The 16,188-nt window shown below is 40.8% G+C and overlaps 1 protein-coding gene across 2 annotated transcripts in view; it reads right to left on the bottom strand.

Moving 5' to 3' along the window:
• The window catches only part of rab3gap1 (RAB3 GTPase activating protein catalytic subunit 1), a 74,240-nt gene that overhangs the window by 26,904 nt on the left and 31,148 nt on the right, over window positions 1-16,188 (bottom strand). For both annotated transcript variants that reach the window (XM_033024678.1, XM_033024679.1), the window contains exons 10-16: window positions 9,829-9,897; window positions 7,954-8,027; window positions 7,746-7,838; window positions 7,465-7,637; window positions 5,021-5,119; window positions 2,839-3,011; window positions 2,437-2,491 (exon numbers count right to left, since the gene is read on the bottom strand). In XM_033024678.1, the coding sequence (XP_032880569.1) occupies window positions 2,437-2,491; window positions 2,839-3,011; window positions 5,021-5,119; window positions 7,465-7,637; window positions 7,746-7,838; window positions 7,954-8,027; window positions 9,829-9,897 (736 nt within the window). The remainder of the gene's footprint in view (window positions 1-2,436; window positions 2,492-2,838; window positions 3,012-5,020; window positions 5,120-7,464; window positions 7,638-7,745; window positions 7,839-7,953; window positions 8,028-9,828; window positions 9,898-16,188) is intronic.

Genomic DNA, 16,188 nt, shown 5'->3' with positions numbered 1-16,188 from the left:
ACACGGGGAATTCCAAGCGAAGCCGAATAAAGGCTGAGCAATTTTAATGATCCTTTTCCTGTCCTATGGTAGTATATTTGTGTCACGTCCGGGGGAGGTTGGTGGCCATTTAAAATGTTTGGAGGGACTTGTGGAACGATTGTCCACTATGAAATGATTGTGTTACTAGTGTACTATTAATTTGTCTGATGAGATGCTTATTGTCTTTCGTATGTACTCAGCAAGGACTGTAGTTGTTATCAAAAATTTGATAAAAGGATGGAATGATGAAGCTGAATTTTAGTTAAAATATAAGAAGATATTAAAATAGGTTTCTGGGCTAGCTTACAGCTTATATTTAGTCTCAAATTAGGCTTGCCTCAGGTTGCAGTGTGTGGGATAATAAACACCATAACATTGTCTCCCAAGTGACAAGCAGAGAGGAGAAGCTAGAGAGATCTCTTTGAAGAAAGATGCCATAAACCAAATGGACAATGTTATGGGGGAGGAGGCGAGAAAGGAAGAGAGAAACAGCTAGTCACATCTTTGAAGTAAGATGCCATAAACCAAATGGCCTATGTTTATGAAGGACCAAATGACAGAGCTAGGGTGATCTCTGTGAAGATAAAATGGCCTTATCCAAATAGCCAATGTTTATGAAGGACGAGAGAGGAACAGGGAAGTGGAAAGATAAAATGTCGTAAACCAAATGGCCAATGTTATCTTGTACTATGTAAACAAAGGCCTTTGATGTGATGCATTCTGTGGAAACCTTTTCCTGTACCTCTGACCATGACTAATGTCTGTGAAATGTGCTAAGGGGACAAAAAAACCCTATTTAAGGCAATGTAATTCTGTTGTTCAGAGAAGGTGAACGGAGGACGGTCAAGTGTCTGTAATGGTCACTTGACTGGAGTCCTCCCTCCTTCCATCGGCCGATGTTAAGTAAAGTTTTGAACTGGTCTACCAAAACAGTTTGTGTGGTGTCTGTTTATTAAGAAGCGAACCTGGTTTAGTAGTTAAGTAAGTAGCTTTTTCAGCACAACAGGAAGTAAATTTCATATATAAAACTATATCCAGTGCTCCTTCTGCTCCATGGTCATGACATTACAAAATAAATCATTGCAGATTATAGAACCCATCCTATATTTTCTCTGTCATTTTCTATTCCCATTTTCCTCCACCAATTTTCTTATTGCGATTGAATTGATTCCAATAATTGATGTACCAATACCTGGTGTTCTGATTCGGAAAGGGTGCAGAGAGGATTTACAAAGATGTTGCCAGGACTCGAGGACCTGAGCTATATGGAGAGGTTGAGGGGTGAGGCAGAAGGATGAGGGGTGATCTTATAGAGGTATATAAGATCATGAGAAGAATAGATAGGATACAAGTCTCTTTACCCAGAGTAGGAAATCAAGAAACAGAGGACATAGGTTTAAGGTGAGGGCAAAAAGTTTAACAGGAACCTGAGAGGCAATTTTTTTTTTTTTTACACAAATGGTGGTGGGTAAATGGAGCGAACTGCTAGAGGAGACAGGTACTGTCGCAACATTTAAAAAACTCGTGGACGTACATGGATCGGATTGGTTTGGAAAGATATGGTCAAACACAGACATATAGGACTAGTGTAGACAAGGCATGTTGGTTGGAGTGAGCAAGTTTGGCTAAAGGGCCTGTTTCCATGCTATACGACTGACTCTAATAATGAGAACTGACTTTGCAGGAATCAGTAACATCAGCAGTAGGGCTGAACAACTCTACATCCTCTGAAAATAGAATCATTCTTTTGTGATACATGGTTAATTCAAATAAGCAATCCAAAATATCAGGTGTATGATGTAGTTCCAATTGTTGACATGCAGGTCGGAATGGCTATTTAAGACAGCAGTCAAATAATTTGCAGATGAGATGTTTTACATATATTAAGACTTTAAGATATTTAAGCTCCATAGATGCTGCCTCACCCGCTGAGTTTCTCCAGCATTTTTGTCTACCTTAAGATATTGTAGAATCGTTTTGTATCATCTACAAAACCTTAACTAAAAACAGAATTTGCCAAAAAGAACAATATTTCACTCCATTCAATAAACTAAGACACCTAGAACCTCAGGAATAATTCTTGATTGTAGAAAAAAGATAATGATGCCAAATATTATGTTCCAGATATTTCCAACAGACTACCTTAACATCAGAAATTTCAGCTTAGGAGAATAATGATTTATTACAGATCATATTTTTCTGTTGCGAGAAATAATGGTATTTTAGTTGTACGCTGCAATGATATCTTAATGAGATTTGCTGCATTCAATCTCTCACGTTTTCATTTGCAATGATACAATGCATCTACCTAAAGTCAAACAGAACATAATTTTTTTAATGGTTTAATTTGCATTGGACAATTAAACTGGCTATTAAAAAATGGATGGAAGTTAATAGCACCATTTTCAATTTTACCTGCAGTTTTTGATGTAACAAACAACATCTTAAGTCTGGAGGTCCGGCAGATAATCTGACAAAGAGAATTAATATTTATTAATTTATTTATACTAACTATTTTGCTGTTGTTTTATGATGAAATTATATATCAGCATAGAATTTCCAAACACGCGTTTTCTATTTTTAATAGACATCAAGCTGGCACACCCTATATTTCAATCCCCAAACAGTTGAACCACCTTAATCATTATTCCTTCTGTCATTATGTCAAGTGTGAACCTCAAACTCAATTTGTTCCATCAGTTGTAAGGTGCAAATGACTAAGCACAGTGTGCATACAATGTGAAGTGCAACCTTGAGAATTAATAAATTCAATCCCAGGCTGAAGAGTGTGTGGAAGACTTAAAATCAATATCTTACCCTGGCACAATATAATTATTTTCCAATCTGTACCGCATTTCCAACACAAATTCTTGCCATAAATGGGCCACACCCCTCATTCCACCATGATAAAAGTTAACCATACAGAGACACAAAGTCAACTTGTATGTCAGGCTGTCTGAAGGAGCGGATTTAAATTGATTGTAAAGGTTCTGGAAAAGAAGGTACATATGATAATGAAAAGATTAATATATAGAGATTTACTAATTTTATATATCACTAGACCAAGGGGGACCCGTTGGGTCCCGTCCCCTCAACGCGCGGTTGAGGGGACGGGACACACACACACTAACCACCCCCCTTAATATTATATTAATATTATTCATTCGCTCCTTTTACCCCATCTCCGCCCTACCCACTCACGCATAACCCCCAACTTGCAAGCGCGGCTAGAGGGAGAGAGGGCAGGGGCAGAGAGAGGGCAGAGGCAGAGAGAGGGCAGGGGCAGAGGCAAAGGGCAGAGGCAGAGGGGGCGGGGGACAGAGAGGGAGCGGGAGGGAGTGCGGGCAGAGAGAGAGGGGGGTAAAGTTTGAGGGATGGGGGAGGGGCGCGCGGCGTCACAGGAGAGGGCTGGTTTCCAAATGCAATACTCCCTCACTCCAGCTCCGGGCTCCAGCTGCAGGCTCCAGGCACCAGAGCGAGGCCGGAGGGGAGAGAGTCTTCAGCTATGTTCTTTGGTCTTCAGTCCACGGCCTGACTTGCTCGATCTTTGTGCGTCTCTTTTGAATAATGGGGGAGAGGAGGGAGATGTTGGGGGGGATGTCACTCGCTGCGCGTGGAACACAGCGCAGCAGGCCGCGCGGAGCAGACCCATTGTGATGTCGTCATCTCGTTTATTTTCAAAGTTATTTCAGATTTGTGAACATTTTCATAAATAACTCGAGAAATAAAGCTCGAAATGTTCAGATAAGGCGATTTCGGACTGCAGGGGATAAATCTCTATCGGAATATGTGAAAATGTTACCGTTAACGCGTCGTTGTTTCAAGAAGATGTGATTACACACAAACACACACACACAAGATGTTCCAAGATCAGAGTTTTATAATTATAGAGATATCTATAGTTTAGTTGATTATGATGGCGAACAAACTTGAGAATGATATAAGCCAAGAACATTCAGGAACATTAAGAAGTGGGAATTATGAAACTAGTATACTCGAGTCAGCCTAAATGATAGAAACTCATAACAATGTTATTAAGGATTAAGTTATATATGGGAACTGAAACCCGCTTGACCAGACATTTGATAAATAAATACTTAAATAAAATGTTAAATGGCAAGAAATAGCGACATTATTAGTTTAGTTGTTTGTCATCGCATTGTTGACTGGGTCATATTGCATAAGCACAAGCACACAACACTTACTGGGGCAAGGATAGTGGCAGTTAGCACACAAAATAAATAAATGAATAAGTGAACCTGGCCTATATAAAGTAAGTAAGTAAGTTTATTGGCCAAGTATTCATATACAAGGAATGAAGTAAAATATTTATTGCTATACTTGGACCATTCAACTAATGCAATCTTTTTACATCGATGTAAAACATTCTTATACAATTAACCACCACACGATTTCCAAGTCCCATATTACCATAATTGATCCAAATTAAATTAAACTCCATTGAAAATAAAAATGTAATGCTAATTGATAGAATTTCTAGACCACTAATTTAAGTGGTTTTAAGTATCGTTGCTTAATAATCCATGCAACTATTAAACGTTTCTGATATAGTTAAATCTAAATTATTATAATACTTAAAATATGTTCAGTTAATATATATTTTACAAATACTTAAACTGAAAACTGGAACTGCAACAGAACACTTATGCAAATAGAGTACAACTGTGCGTTGATGCTAATGACCAGAAACCAATTGCTCTCCTATTATTTATTGTTTGCAACACGATTTATCTTAAGGAATCAGAGGCAAACCTTCGGTAGAGATGAGCAGCTACATTAAAAAGTGTTTGAAGGTTCTGTCAAGTCATCAAGAATACTGACAAATGGTAATTCCAGAATAGGTGCCTTGTGGCTGGGGTTGTGCAGCTGGAGTCTTACGTCTGAAGGGCTTATGATCAGCTAAGTGTATTAATAAGCAAAGTGGGAAATAGTTAAATACTTTCTACTGTTGAATCGGATAGTAAGTTTCAGAACTTACCCACTCTTCTTCAGATGCAGCAATATTACTTCCTCCTGAGCTGCTACATTTAGCATTAGATAAATCTCCAGTCTTCTCAGCAGCATCAGGAAACAGAAACTAAAATACAAAATTTCAAGCTGGGGTATATATCATTATTAGTAAAAGCAGAAAATGCTGCAAATGTTCAGAGATCATGCAGAATCTGTTAAAAGAGATCATGATTCTTACATCAGGATTGAGAAATAGGGGAAACAATTTTCCGATTTGCATTTAATTATTTATTTTGCAATGGTAGGTGTGAGCATTAATTATTTAACTTTTGGTTTATATTATCCATGCAATTACTATTTTGGTTAACATTTTTAATTTATCACCATACTAAATCAACTGACATCAAATCTTGCAATGTCTGAAAAGATTTAAATTCACTAACTTTTGTATTGAAAAATATAAAATAGAAATTGCTGGCATTTAGCTATTCAAACGGGTCTAAAATTTTGCTGTCAAAACAGATGTCATAGACCCACTGACAGATTCAGAAGGTCTAATATGTCTTGTTGCCATGTCTTGTTGAGACACCACAGCATCAAATTGTGGAATTGCATTATGATTCCATTAATTAAAATGAGGAATAAGGGAGTGAAATGTAAATGCTGGTTAGTTCAGTTTAATATTTTTAATTCAAAGCATTCTTATATTTTTAAGATGTATTTTTCAAATATGTAATGATTTGTAAATTTTTAGATGTCATGCGTCATTTAATAGTTTTGAATGTCTCAATTTCAGAGCCATTTAAAAATTGTTGAAAATCAATTACAGCTTTTAGAAACTGCAGAACAGGGCAGGAGAGGGTATGCGTGGCTTTTGTATCCATCAAAGCATTCAAAAGCTTTTCCAGGAGGTGGGAGGTAGGGTAACCAGAATTGGGGAGGAGCATTAATGGTTTCAGTACCCAGCAAGTTTAGTCCTCAGCATCTGAATCAGGTAAATAGGGGCAAAGAGACCAGGCCAGTGAGAAATGGCAGTATAAAATAGCCGACAAAACAAGTTACAGCTCTCTTATGCTACAATCAGAGCTGCCAAGTTTTGTCCGAGCATTTCAGTATTCTAGTACCTGAAAATCAGTACTTTGCTGAGGAAATCAGTATTTTTACGCGGTGCCATCTTGCTGAAAATGTTTTATTTTTTATGTGCGGTCATACCCATGTAAGAGTACAATAATGCATAACTTTGCTACCAATTGACATGTCTTCTCCGCACCTTACTTGACAGTGCATTCATTGCCATACTTTGTGTACTGCTGTTTGAACAGCTGCTTCCTGCTTTTTGCACCAGTTGATGATGTAGAAGCCATTTTGGAAGCCTCCCCCCTCCCCCTCTCTCTCTCCCTCCCTCCCTCCCAAAAATAATCATCCTGATCTTGAAATTTAAAATACTAGTATATTTAATCTGTTCTAATTTTTAGAGGTACAGTATGAATTTTAATATCCTTGCATTTTTTAAGCAGCAAGATCTTAAGTCAATTTCACCGGGTTATTACTTTTCCATTGGCGAGTGGTATGTTAATGAAACAGGAAGTTGGGCCGATCTCAGTTGTTCCCACCTGCCCGCTGCACCTCGGCCGGTACAGCGGTGACTCGTTGTTACGATTATCTATGGTCGGATTTTTTTTAAATCCGTGTATAGCAACGTAAACTCGTACATTAGTACAAAATACGGAAAATCCGTACTACTTGGCAGCTCTGTACAATCCTTTCTTCTTAATTCAATTTTCTATCATTTATATCTTGTTAATTCAATTTTCATTTTAGCTTCAAATTCCTAATTTATAGTATCATTTGCTTTCAATCATTTAAAGCTTACTGTGTAGTTTCTCCGGCCCAACACTAGTGCTAATTCCAGCACTTGCACACACATCCCTGTGGAAGTACTAATTTCCATTGCTAGCCTTAATCAGAGCTGACATCAGTATCTTCTTGCCTGCACTGCTAGCTGTAGTTGTCTGTACAGCTCTGATGGAGTCAACATACAGCACAATCTTTCATAGATTTCCCAGCTCTCAGGCTGGTTAAACTTGATCTCAGACAAAGAATGGAGAAATCAGCCGCCAGGAAATAAGTAAGTCAGTTTTTTACTACTCTGCGTAGCTTTAATATTTTATATTAATGGATTTTTAATGTCTGGAGTGTTCTCTGACATTTGAAATGTAAAATGCTTGATATGGGTTTGGGCTTCACTGGCTATCAAAACAATGCTGTGACTACGGCTGGCTGCGCATTACTTCACCGGGCCATTCCTAAGTGCACGGGGCAAATACCCAGAAGACTGCTGGAATCAAATGGGAACATTTCTGCCAAGATGATACGGATTTTGGGGCAACAGATGAATTGACCATTATTAATGAAAACGCTATTTTGAGTTGTCAGAAGTAAGGTATGCTTTAAAAGTAAATAACCACTTACTAATAAAATGGAGTTTAGAACTTCATTACTAATTGGTGACTCTTCTATTCGTCTGTGTTTATGCATCCTCTTGCGAGCACTGTGGACCATATTTGACATGGTAGATAGTCGAGGCATGTGAACAGATGTTGGCTCTGTGAGCTTCTGCAAAGCTTGGCTAATATCTGCATGATCTGCGAAAAGAAGCATCGTTACAAACAATACATTGAAACAATATTTTGTATGCATCAAATTCTTAAAAATAAACAGCTATTTGAAATTTAAAATCAAATTGTTTTAACCTTTACTTTCATCCTCAAATGTTGTCCTTCCAAGAATCTCATCAATCGACTCTTTCCGAAGACACAGTTTAAAGAACTCAGTGAGAAAATCTCCTATTAAAAAAGATAGGCAAACCAATTAAAGTTTTCAATATTATAATAGTAGATACTAAATTTTGAATTCAATTTCACTTCCAGCTTTTCATAGTAGAGTAGAATAATGTTATACCTAACAAACACTGGGGGTTATCAGCCTTCCTCACCCTGACGGACCACAGCGGTGCTTGCAGAGCATCAAGGTCCCTAGCAAAAGAAATGAAAAAGTGTGACATATTTACATTCCGCAGAGACCGTTTCCTTTGCGATTCCGCAGACAGTTCCCTCCGCCTGCCACAACTTCCCATCTCCACCCCTTTCGGCTTTCCACAGAGATAGTTCCCTCTGCAGCCACAACTTCCCATCACAACCCCTTTCCGCTTTCCGCAGAGACCATTCCCTCCGCAACTCTCTGGTCAACTCGTCCCTTCCCACCCAAACCACCCCCTCCCCAGATACTTCCCCCTGCAACCGCAGGAGATGCAACACCTGTCCCTAGACCTCCCCCCTCGACTCCGTCCAAGGACCCCAACAGTCTTTTCAGGCGAGGCAGAGGTTCACTTGCACCTCCTCCAACCTCATCTACTGTATCCGCTAATCCAGGTGTGGACTCCTGTATATCGGCAATACCAAGCACAGACTCGGCAATCATTCCACTGAACACCTCCACTCAGTCCGCCTAAACCTACCTGATCTCCCGGTTGCTCAACCTTTTAACTCCCCCTCCCATTCCCAGCACAAATTGGAGGAACAGCACCTCATATTTCGCTTGGGCAGCTTACACTCCAGCAGTATGAACATTGACTTCTCTAATTTCAAGTAGCCCTTGCTTTCCCTCTCTCTCCATCTCCTCCCCCTTCCCAGTTCTCTGACCAGTCTTACTGAATTCAAACACATTTTATCTCTGTTTGCTTTGTTGTTACCTTCTCCCAACAATGATCTATTCTACATTTTCCTTGATCTCTATTCCCTTTGTCCTATTTTCGTACCTTACACTACCTTATCTATACATTTCCTTATCTATGTACCACCCTCTCCCCTGACATCAGTCTAAAGAAGGGTCTCGACCCGAAACGTCACCCATTCCTTCTCTCCAGAGATGCTGCCTCTCCCGCTGAGTTACTCCAGCATTTTGTGTCCATTCTGCAGCTACTTCCTACACACTTTACAGTTCATTACCTCTCAACAGTAAGAACACCATTGGCAACTACTTCTTCCCTGCCTCATTTCTTACAATATAATGAATAAAATGTTGTTTTTTTCGCTTGTTTTTTTTCCCCAGTGGGCTACCTGAGGTTAATTTTCAAATAATTGACCTCAATAAATGATAATATGATTGTTGAGGTAGACTTGCAGAACAACACTGTTCTAATCAATTAGATACTTTGCCATCCTATTAGATATTTTCAATCAAACAGCCAGGGGATCTGGCAAATTCGATTTACAATGACACATGGCAGCTGATTTGATGACAAGACACTTGGTTTTCTCATGATTTTCTTTTGGCAGTGCTTTCTCACAGCTGAACAAAAAGCTACAATTAAAAGTGCCTGACATTCAGGAGCACTGAAACTCATTCCCTTCCCACAGATAGACCTCACACTTTAGCAGTTCTTTTTTGAAGTACAATCAATTTAATTGCTGCTTATCATTTCTCAATCTTTCATGTTCAATGTATTTCAAAGCTTTCCTCAAATATTGGCAAGATTTAATTAAATCGTTTCCAAAAAGTATTGAAATAAATTTCAACAGGGTCTTCTTGATAAAAGCTAATACTCTTCAGTTGGAATGCACTAAGGAAACAAAATATGCAGGTTTTGTTTTAAATTTCAGATTACAAACATTTACAGCATTTTGATTTTAGATGATGAGCTGTATTTTGAATTCCTTCTGTAAAAAGCAATAGCTTGTCAGAGGATGGAATATCCATAATTCTGAGATTTTACCAAAAATGGCATAAATCGTTTTTATTTTAAAAGGTAAAAAATTAAAACCAATCAGTACTTACGAGTATACATCATTATCAACAATAATGCCTTCTGTAAGATGAGGCCAGGTGGTGGCTAAGTGTAATTCACTAAAACAAAAACATGATAGTAGTTAGAAATGTTTAATCTTTATTAATCATAATCAGGTTCCCCTGTTTTAAACAAGTACTAGACCAAGTGCAGACCCGCTGGGTCTGTTCCCCCCAACGCTGCGGCTTCACATGTACACTAACCACCTGCCATACTCACAGGGGGTGTAGGGGGGGACGGGAGGGGAGAGGAGGGGGAAAGGGGAGAGAGGGGGGAGAGAGAGGAGAAAGAGAGAGGGGGGGAGGGGAGGAGGGGGCAAGAGAGTAGAGGGGAGAGAGGAAGTGGGGAGAGAGGAGGTGGGGAGAGAGGAGGAGAGAGGAGGGGGAGAGAGGAGGGGGAGAGGTGAAGGGAGAGAGAGGAGGGGGAGAGGTGAAGGGAGAGAGAGGAGGGGGAGTGGGGGGAAAGAGGGGGGAAAAGGGAGGGGGTAGAGGGGAGGGGAGATGGGGTTGGAGGAGGGGGTTGGAGGAGGGGAGGGGGGGAGGGGGGTTGGAGTGGGGGAGAGGGGGGTTGGTGGGGGGTAGAGGGGGGTTGGAGGAGGTAAGATGGATGGGGCAGAGAGAGGGGAGAGGGAGGAAGGGAGAAGGAGAGGGGGAGATGGAGGGGGGAGAGTGGGGAGGGGAAGGGGGGAGAGGGGGGAAGGGAGAGAGGGGGTGGGGATGGGGGAGTGGGAGGTGAGCGGGGCAGAGAGAGGGGAGGGAGGAGGAGGGGGGAGGGAGGAAAGAGGAGGGGGAGAGAGGGGGGAGGGAGGAAGGAGGAGGAGATGGGGAGAGGGGAGGGAGGAGGGGGAGGAGATGGGGAGAGGGGTGAGGAGAGGGCGGGAGAGAGGGTGAGGAGGGGTGAGGAGAGAGGTGTGAGGAGAGAGGGGGAGGAGAGAGGGGGAGGAGAGAGGGGTGGGGAGAGAGGGGTGAGGAGAGGGGGAGGGGGTGAGGATAGAGGGGTGAGGCGAGAGGGGGAAACGGGGGGAGGGAGGGAGGAGGGGAGAGGGGAGATAGGGGGGAGAGGAGTAAGATGGGGAGAGATTGGGGAGGAGAGGGGAGGGAAGGGGGAGGGGGGAAGGGAGAGAGAGGAGGATGAGGATGGGGAGGGGAGGAGAGCGGGGAGGGTGAAGGGGAGACGGGGTAGATGGGGAGAGGGGTGTGGAAAGGGGGGTGGGGATAGAGGGGTGGGGATAGAGGGGTGGGGAGAGAGGGGTGAGGAGAGAGGGGGAGTGAGGAGAGAGGGGGAGTGAGGAGGGGTGAGGGGAGAAGGGCGAGGAGAGATCGGTGAGGGGAGAGGGGGAAGAGAGAGGGGTGAGGAGAGAGGGGGAGAGAGGAGTGAGGAGAGAGAGGTGAGGGGTGAGGGGAATAGGGAATGGGGAGAGAGGGGTAAGGAGAGAGGGGGGAGGAGAGAGGGGGGAGGAGAGAGGGGGGAGGAGAGAGGGGGAGGAGAGAGGGGGAGGAGAGAGGGGGGAGGAGAGAGGGGGGAGGAGAGAGGGGTGAGGTGAGAGGAGTGAGGAGAGAGGGGGAGAGGAGTGAGGGGGAGAGGAGTGAGGGGGAGACGGGGTGGGGAGAGAGGTGGGAGCGGAGAGAGGTGGGAGCGGAGAGAGGGAGAGGAGGGGGAGAGGGAGAGGAGGGGGAGAGGGAGAGGAGGGGGAGAGGAGGGGGAGAGGGAGAGGAGGGGGGAGGGGGGGGTGGATAGATGGATAGATGGATAATATATTCACAGCAAATCGTTGTAAAAATGTCGGATATAGCAATAAGGTTTTGAAATCCACAAGACCATCCAATACAAAAATCTGTTGCTGTAAAATGTTATTGGCATGATTTTAATGGAAATGCACAAGGCACTCTTAACGCTAGTTCTACCTTACAGTGACAGCTATAGCTTGCTCAATGCCGAGTAGTGATGGATTTCAGTGACCAGATAACATAAATGTGACGTCACCACCATTCTGTTTTTCAAACCAGAATGTCCCAAACCATTAAGCTATTAGGACTGATACATAATTGCTCGAAGTTATCAATGTTAAAATAAATTAAAATGCATTCACCAATTGGTTCAGTAGATAACTTGATCAGAACACATTCCAGATTTAATATTTACCTTGCACTGCATTCAGCGGATAACCTGGTCAGAACAGGTTCCAGATTTAATATTTACCTTGCACTGCATTTAATGGCTTAAGGCAGAAGAAAGAGAAGAAGTTCACCTGTCACTTCCAAACAGCAGCTAGTATAATGTACTAGCTGTGAATCATTTTCAGACATTCAAATTGTGCAACAAATAGTTTCCAACTTCTCAATATTCTGTACCAGAAAGTGAAGACTGGAGTTGATTAGGTTGTGATGATCCCAGTAGGCAACAAGTACTTTCAAGTCTCACAATTTGGGGACCTGGGAATTGCTGCCAGCTATGTAACAATCCCCCAGTCTTTGAATTAATATCTTAACAGAACATACGAAAATTAGGAAAAGTAATAATTACCAAAAGATTTTCAAACTTAAATTTATTACCATGTTTAACTTCCCCAATTAACATCTTGTATTACAATGTGATTGAAGCCAATACATATGGTTCTCCAAGTAATCAGCTAACACCAACATTCTTAAATGCCTCTGATGTAATTCTGATATATGCAGAAACAATGTTTAAGGGTCTACTAGCCAATCAACAATCTACAAAATACACTTAATGCACTTAGCAAAGTCCCAAGATTTTAAATGCGGAATAACCAGTTAGGCCACAACCATCCAAAACAGAATGTTGTTAAGTTTTTCAAAGATTGCCTGCTCATTAGAACTTTGGTTTGCAAGGTTACTGGTAACAAAATCTGAATAATTCTCAGCTCGGAGATTTGTGAAATGGATATTCTTCAGTTAAACCATTCTATTTACCATATTTTATAATGTCTTGAATTCTTCAGAAGGTCTATCCAGTTCAGAAAGTTCTTGTTATATTGGTGCACATTTTCATGGATGAAGACTTGAAATTTCAAGCAACTCCCCTAATCACAGTAGAAACTCAGGCCAACATGAATTCTGCAGTTACAATGGCTAATTAGGACAAAACCCAGCAGGTATTCTTCTTCACGCTGCGGTGGAGTCTTATCTACAGTTTGTAATGGCTTTTTTGCCATTTTGAAACATGGTCTAATCACGTTGATCAGCATGTCACAGGATAGTCTTTCTAACAATATTAATGCATGAGATATGAGAAAATAATTGGCATTGGGCCTTTAAGCCCTGTAGTTATTTTGCTCAACAGTGATTTACATGGCCATTTCAGAGTACTATGTTATAAATGAAGCTGGGTGGATGGCCCCACAAATGTTAGTGAATCAATTGGTGTAGTTACCTTATTCCGTCTTAAGACAAATTCTCAATTTATTGTGCACATATCTCAACTCATGACATTTGACCACTAGTCCAGTTTCATGACCACTAGAGTACCATAAACATTGCAGTTTCAGCCTTGCAAATCAATACACGTAATAATTAATTATATACTGGAAATGCCAGTATATGTAGAAGGAAAATTCCACTTATAGATCAAAGAATTGGTGTCTATAATTACTGGATTGCAGAAAAAGAAACAAAAGAAAAATCTCTGCAATTCATACAAATTGAATTACTGTTTGAAACAGTATATCCCCAGTGTGGTCAGAAGCATTGTTACCAAATTACAAACATGACACTAATCTGGGAAATAATTTGGCCAGGAGGCTAAGAAGCCAGCCCTGAATGTAGTGGAATAATTGAGACAGGAGGTGACAAACCCATGAGCAATGTTTTTTGCAGAAGATGAATTGATACAGTGTTAAGGCCTCCCATAAACATTATCTGCAACAGTATCATCATGTGCATAAGTAGTCTTTCTGGCAGAGGGAAATATAGGATCAGGAATTCAAATTTGGCCCAGTTATAATCTTGGGGTTGTACTCAACACTCAGTAAGACAATGGTCAGGATGAAGAATTGGTGGAATGAATGAACTCTGTGGCATAGGTCAAGGACAACAATTTCCCACTCTAAATCCATGCCTCAATAAAAAAAATAATATAAAATTAGGGTCTTCAGCCTGACATATAAAGTATTTTCAGTAAAGAAAAATGCATTCTGTCTTAGCCATCCTCTCTCTGAATTGGCGTAGAGACTGAAGTATTACGAATAATTGGTGTAGATTAAGCAAAAATAATTGGCCCTCAGTTATGTTTACACGTTTCAAGCTCAGTATCTAATAGTAAACAATTAATGTGTAGGAAGGAACTCCAGATGCTGGTTTACACCGTAGACACAAAATGCTGGAGCAACTCAGCGGGACAGGCAGCATCTCTGGAGAGAAGGAATGGGAGTCATTTCAGATCGAGACCCGTTTTCAGACTGAGAGGGAGATATGGAAGGATAAGGTGTAAAAACGATGGATCAAAGCATGCAATGATCAAGGAAATGTAGATTAGTTCATTGAAGGTGACAATGAAGCATACAAACAGTAAAATGAATCAGGAGGACAGTGATACTAGTCAGAGAACTAGGGTGGGGGAGAGACGGAGAGAGAGGAAAAGCAAGGGTTACTTGAAGTTAGAGAAATCAATATTCACATCACTGGGTTGTGAGCTGCTCAAGTGAAATATGTTCCTCCAATTTGCATTTGGCCTCGCTCTGACAGTGGAGGAGGCCCAGGACACATTTTAAGGCTTTTTTCCATAAATAAATTATCATCTGAGAATAACGATGCAAATCAATGCAAATGTCAGTATATAAAATGAAGTATTCATAGGGTTTACCTAATCCACTAAATTTGCAGATTAACAGAAGAAATGTGAAAGATCTGAAATGAATATAAAAACTAAAGACGATATTTAGAATACTGAAAGCAAATATTCAAACTATTACTTCCCAGAGTTAGAAACATAGAAAATAAATACAGGAGTAGACAATTCGGTCCTTCGAGCCATTCAATATGATCATGGCTGATCATCCAAAATCAGTTCCCCGTTCCTGCTTTCTCCCCATATCCCTTGATTCCAATAGCCGTAAGAGCTATATCTAACTCTCTCTCTCGAATAAATCTACAGTTCTACTACAAATATTGTTTTCTACAAATCTACTTTTGTAACAAAGTTGTAATGATCGACACATTAATTACCTTCTTGTGCAAAATACATCAAACTCCAGCTACCGACTCCAAATAAATGTGTCCCAATTCCTCTCCTTGTCCTTGGTGTCAATTTAATTGAACAACTCTTGGCACCGAAATTCCAATCAGAAGAAATAACCTTTCTTTGTTGATTTTATTTGAACGGTAAATTTTTTAAATGCTACTGAATCTCCTCCTGGACTGCTTATGGCAGTCAAAATATTCTGATATTTCATCTTTTTAATATTACGATAATTAAAGGGTTAAATCATCACAGTATAAAAAATGGACAATGTGTATAGCATCAGATACTTAGAAACTGTTTTGAACAAGGATGGTTAATGATGTTCTGTGAAGTTCTTTAAGAATTCCTTGCTTATATTTAAGAAAATATAAGCAAGGAAATTGATAACGATTTAATTGAAGAAATGACTCCCCAGGTATCTTTAATCACAGGATGAATTAGTTGGATGAGAGAAGGAACAATACCCTATTGTAACCCTCTCAGCTTCACCAAGCAGCAGTAATGAAGAATGAAATTGCTTGCTTTATTAAGACTCCAAGTTCTCTAAGAAATAATAAATGGAACAAGACTGGTTATCTGGTTATAATAACATGAAACAGTGGGTCCAATCAAAAACATCCATAAAATGGCCTCAATGACAGGCAAAACAGTTGGTTGATTCAATAGTAATAAGGGATTACTAGAGGCCTGGGTTAAAAAAGAGACATGTCTAATTAATTTAGATCATACAAGCCACAATGAAAATTAGGTCCTTGTGTGTACTTTCAGAAACAATCAATTGCTTTAGGCTTTAATTTACTTTAGACTTTAGAGATACAGAGCGGAAACAGGCCCTATGGCCCATCGAGTCTGTGCCGACCAGTGATCAACGCGTACACTAGCAGTATCCCATGCACAAGGGACAATTTATAATTTTAGCGAAGCCAATTAACCTTCAAACCTGGATGTCTTTGGAATGTGGGAGGAAACTGGAGCACCCAGAGAAAACCCACATGGTCACAGAGAGAACGTACAAAACTCCGTATAGACAGCATCTGTAGTCAGGATCAATCCTGGGTCTCTGGCGCTGTAAGCGCTGCTGCGGGGGCCACTATTCCGTCCCTTGCTCTTCTATATCTGATTAGTTCAGTACAAAGAACTAGAATACTACA

The sequence above is a fragment of the Amblyraja radiata genome, chromosome 7 (genome assembly GCF_010909765.2).
Source record: "Amblyraja radiata isolate CabotCenter1 chromosome 7, sAmbRad1.1.pri, whole genome shotgun sequence".
Classification (NCBI taxonomy): domain Eukaryota; kingdom Metazoa; phylum Chordata; class Chondrichthyes; order Rajiformes; family Rajidae; genus Amblyraja; species Amblyraja radiata.
This window is presented reverse-complemented; position numbering and strand designations above follow the sequence as displayed.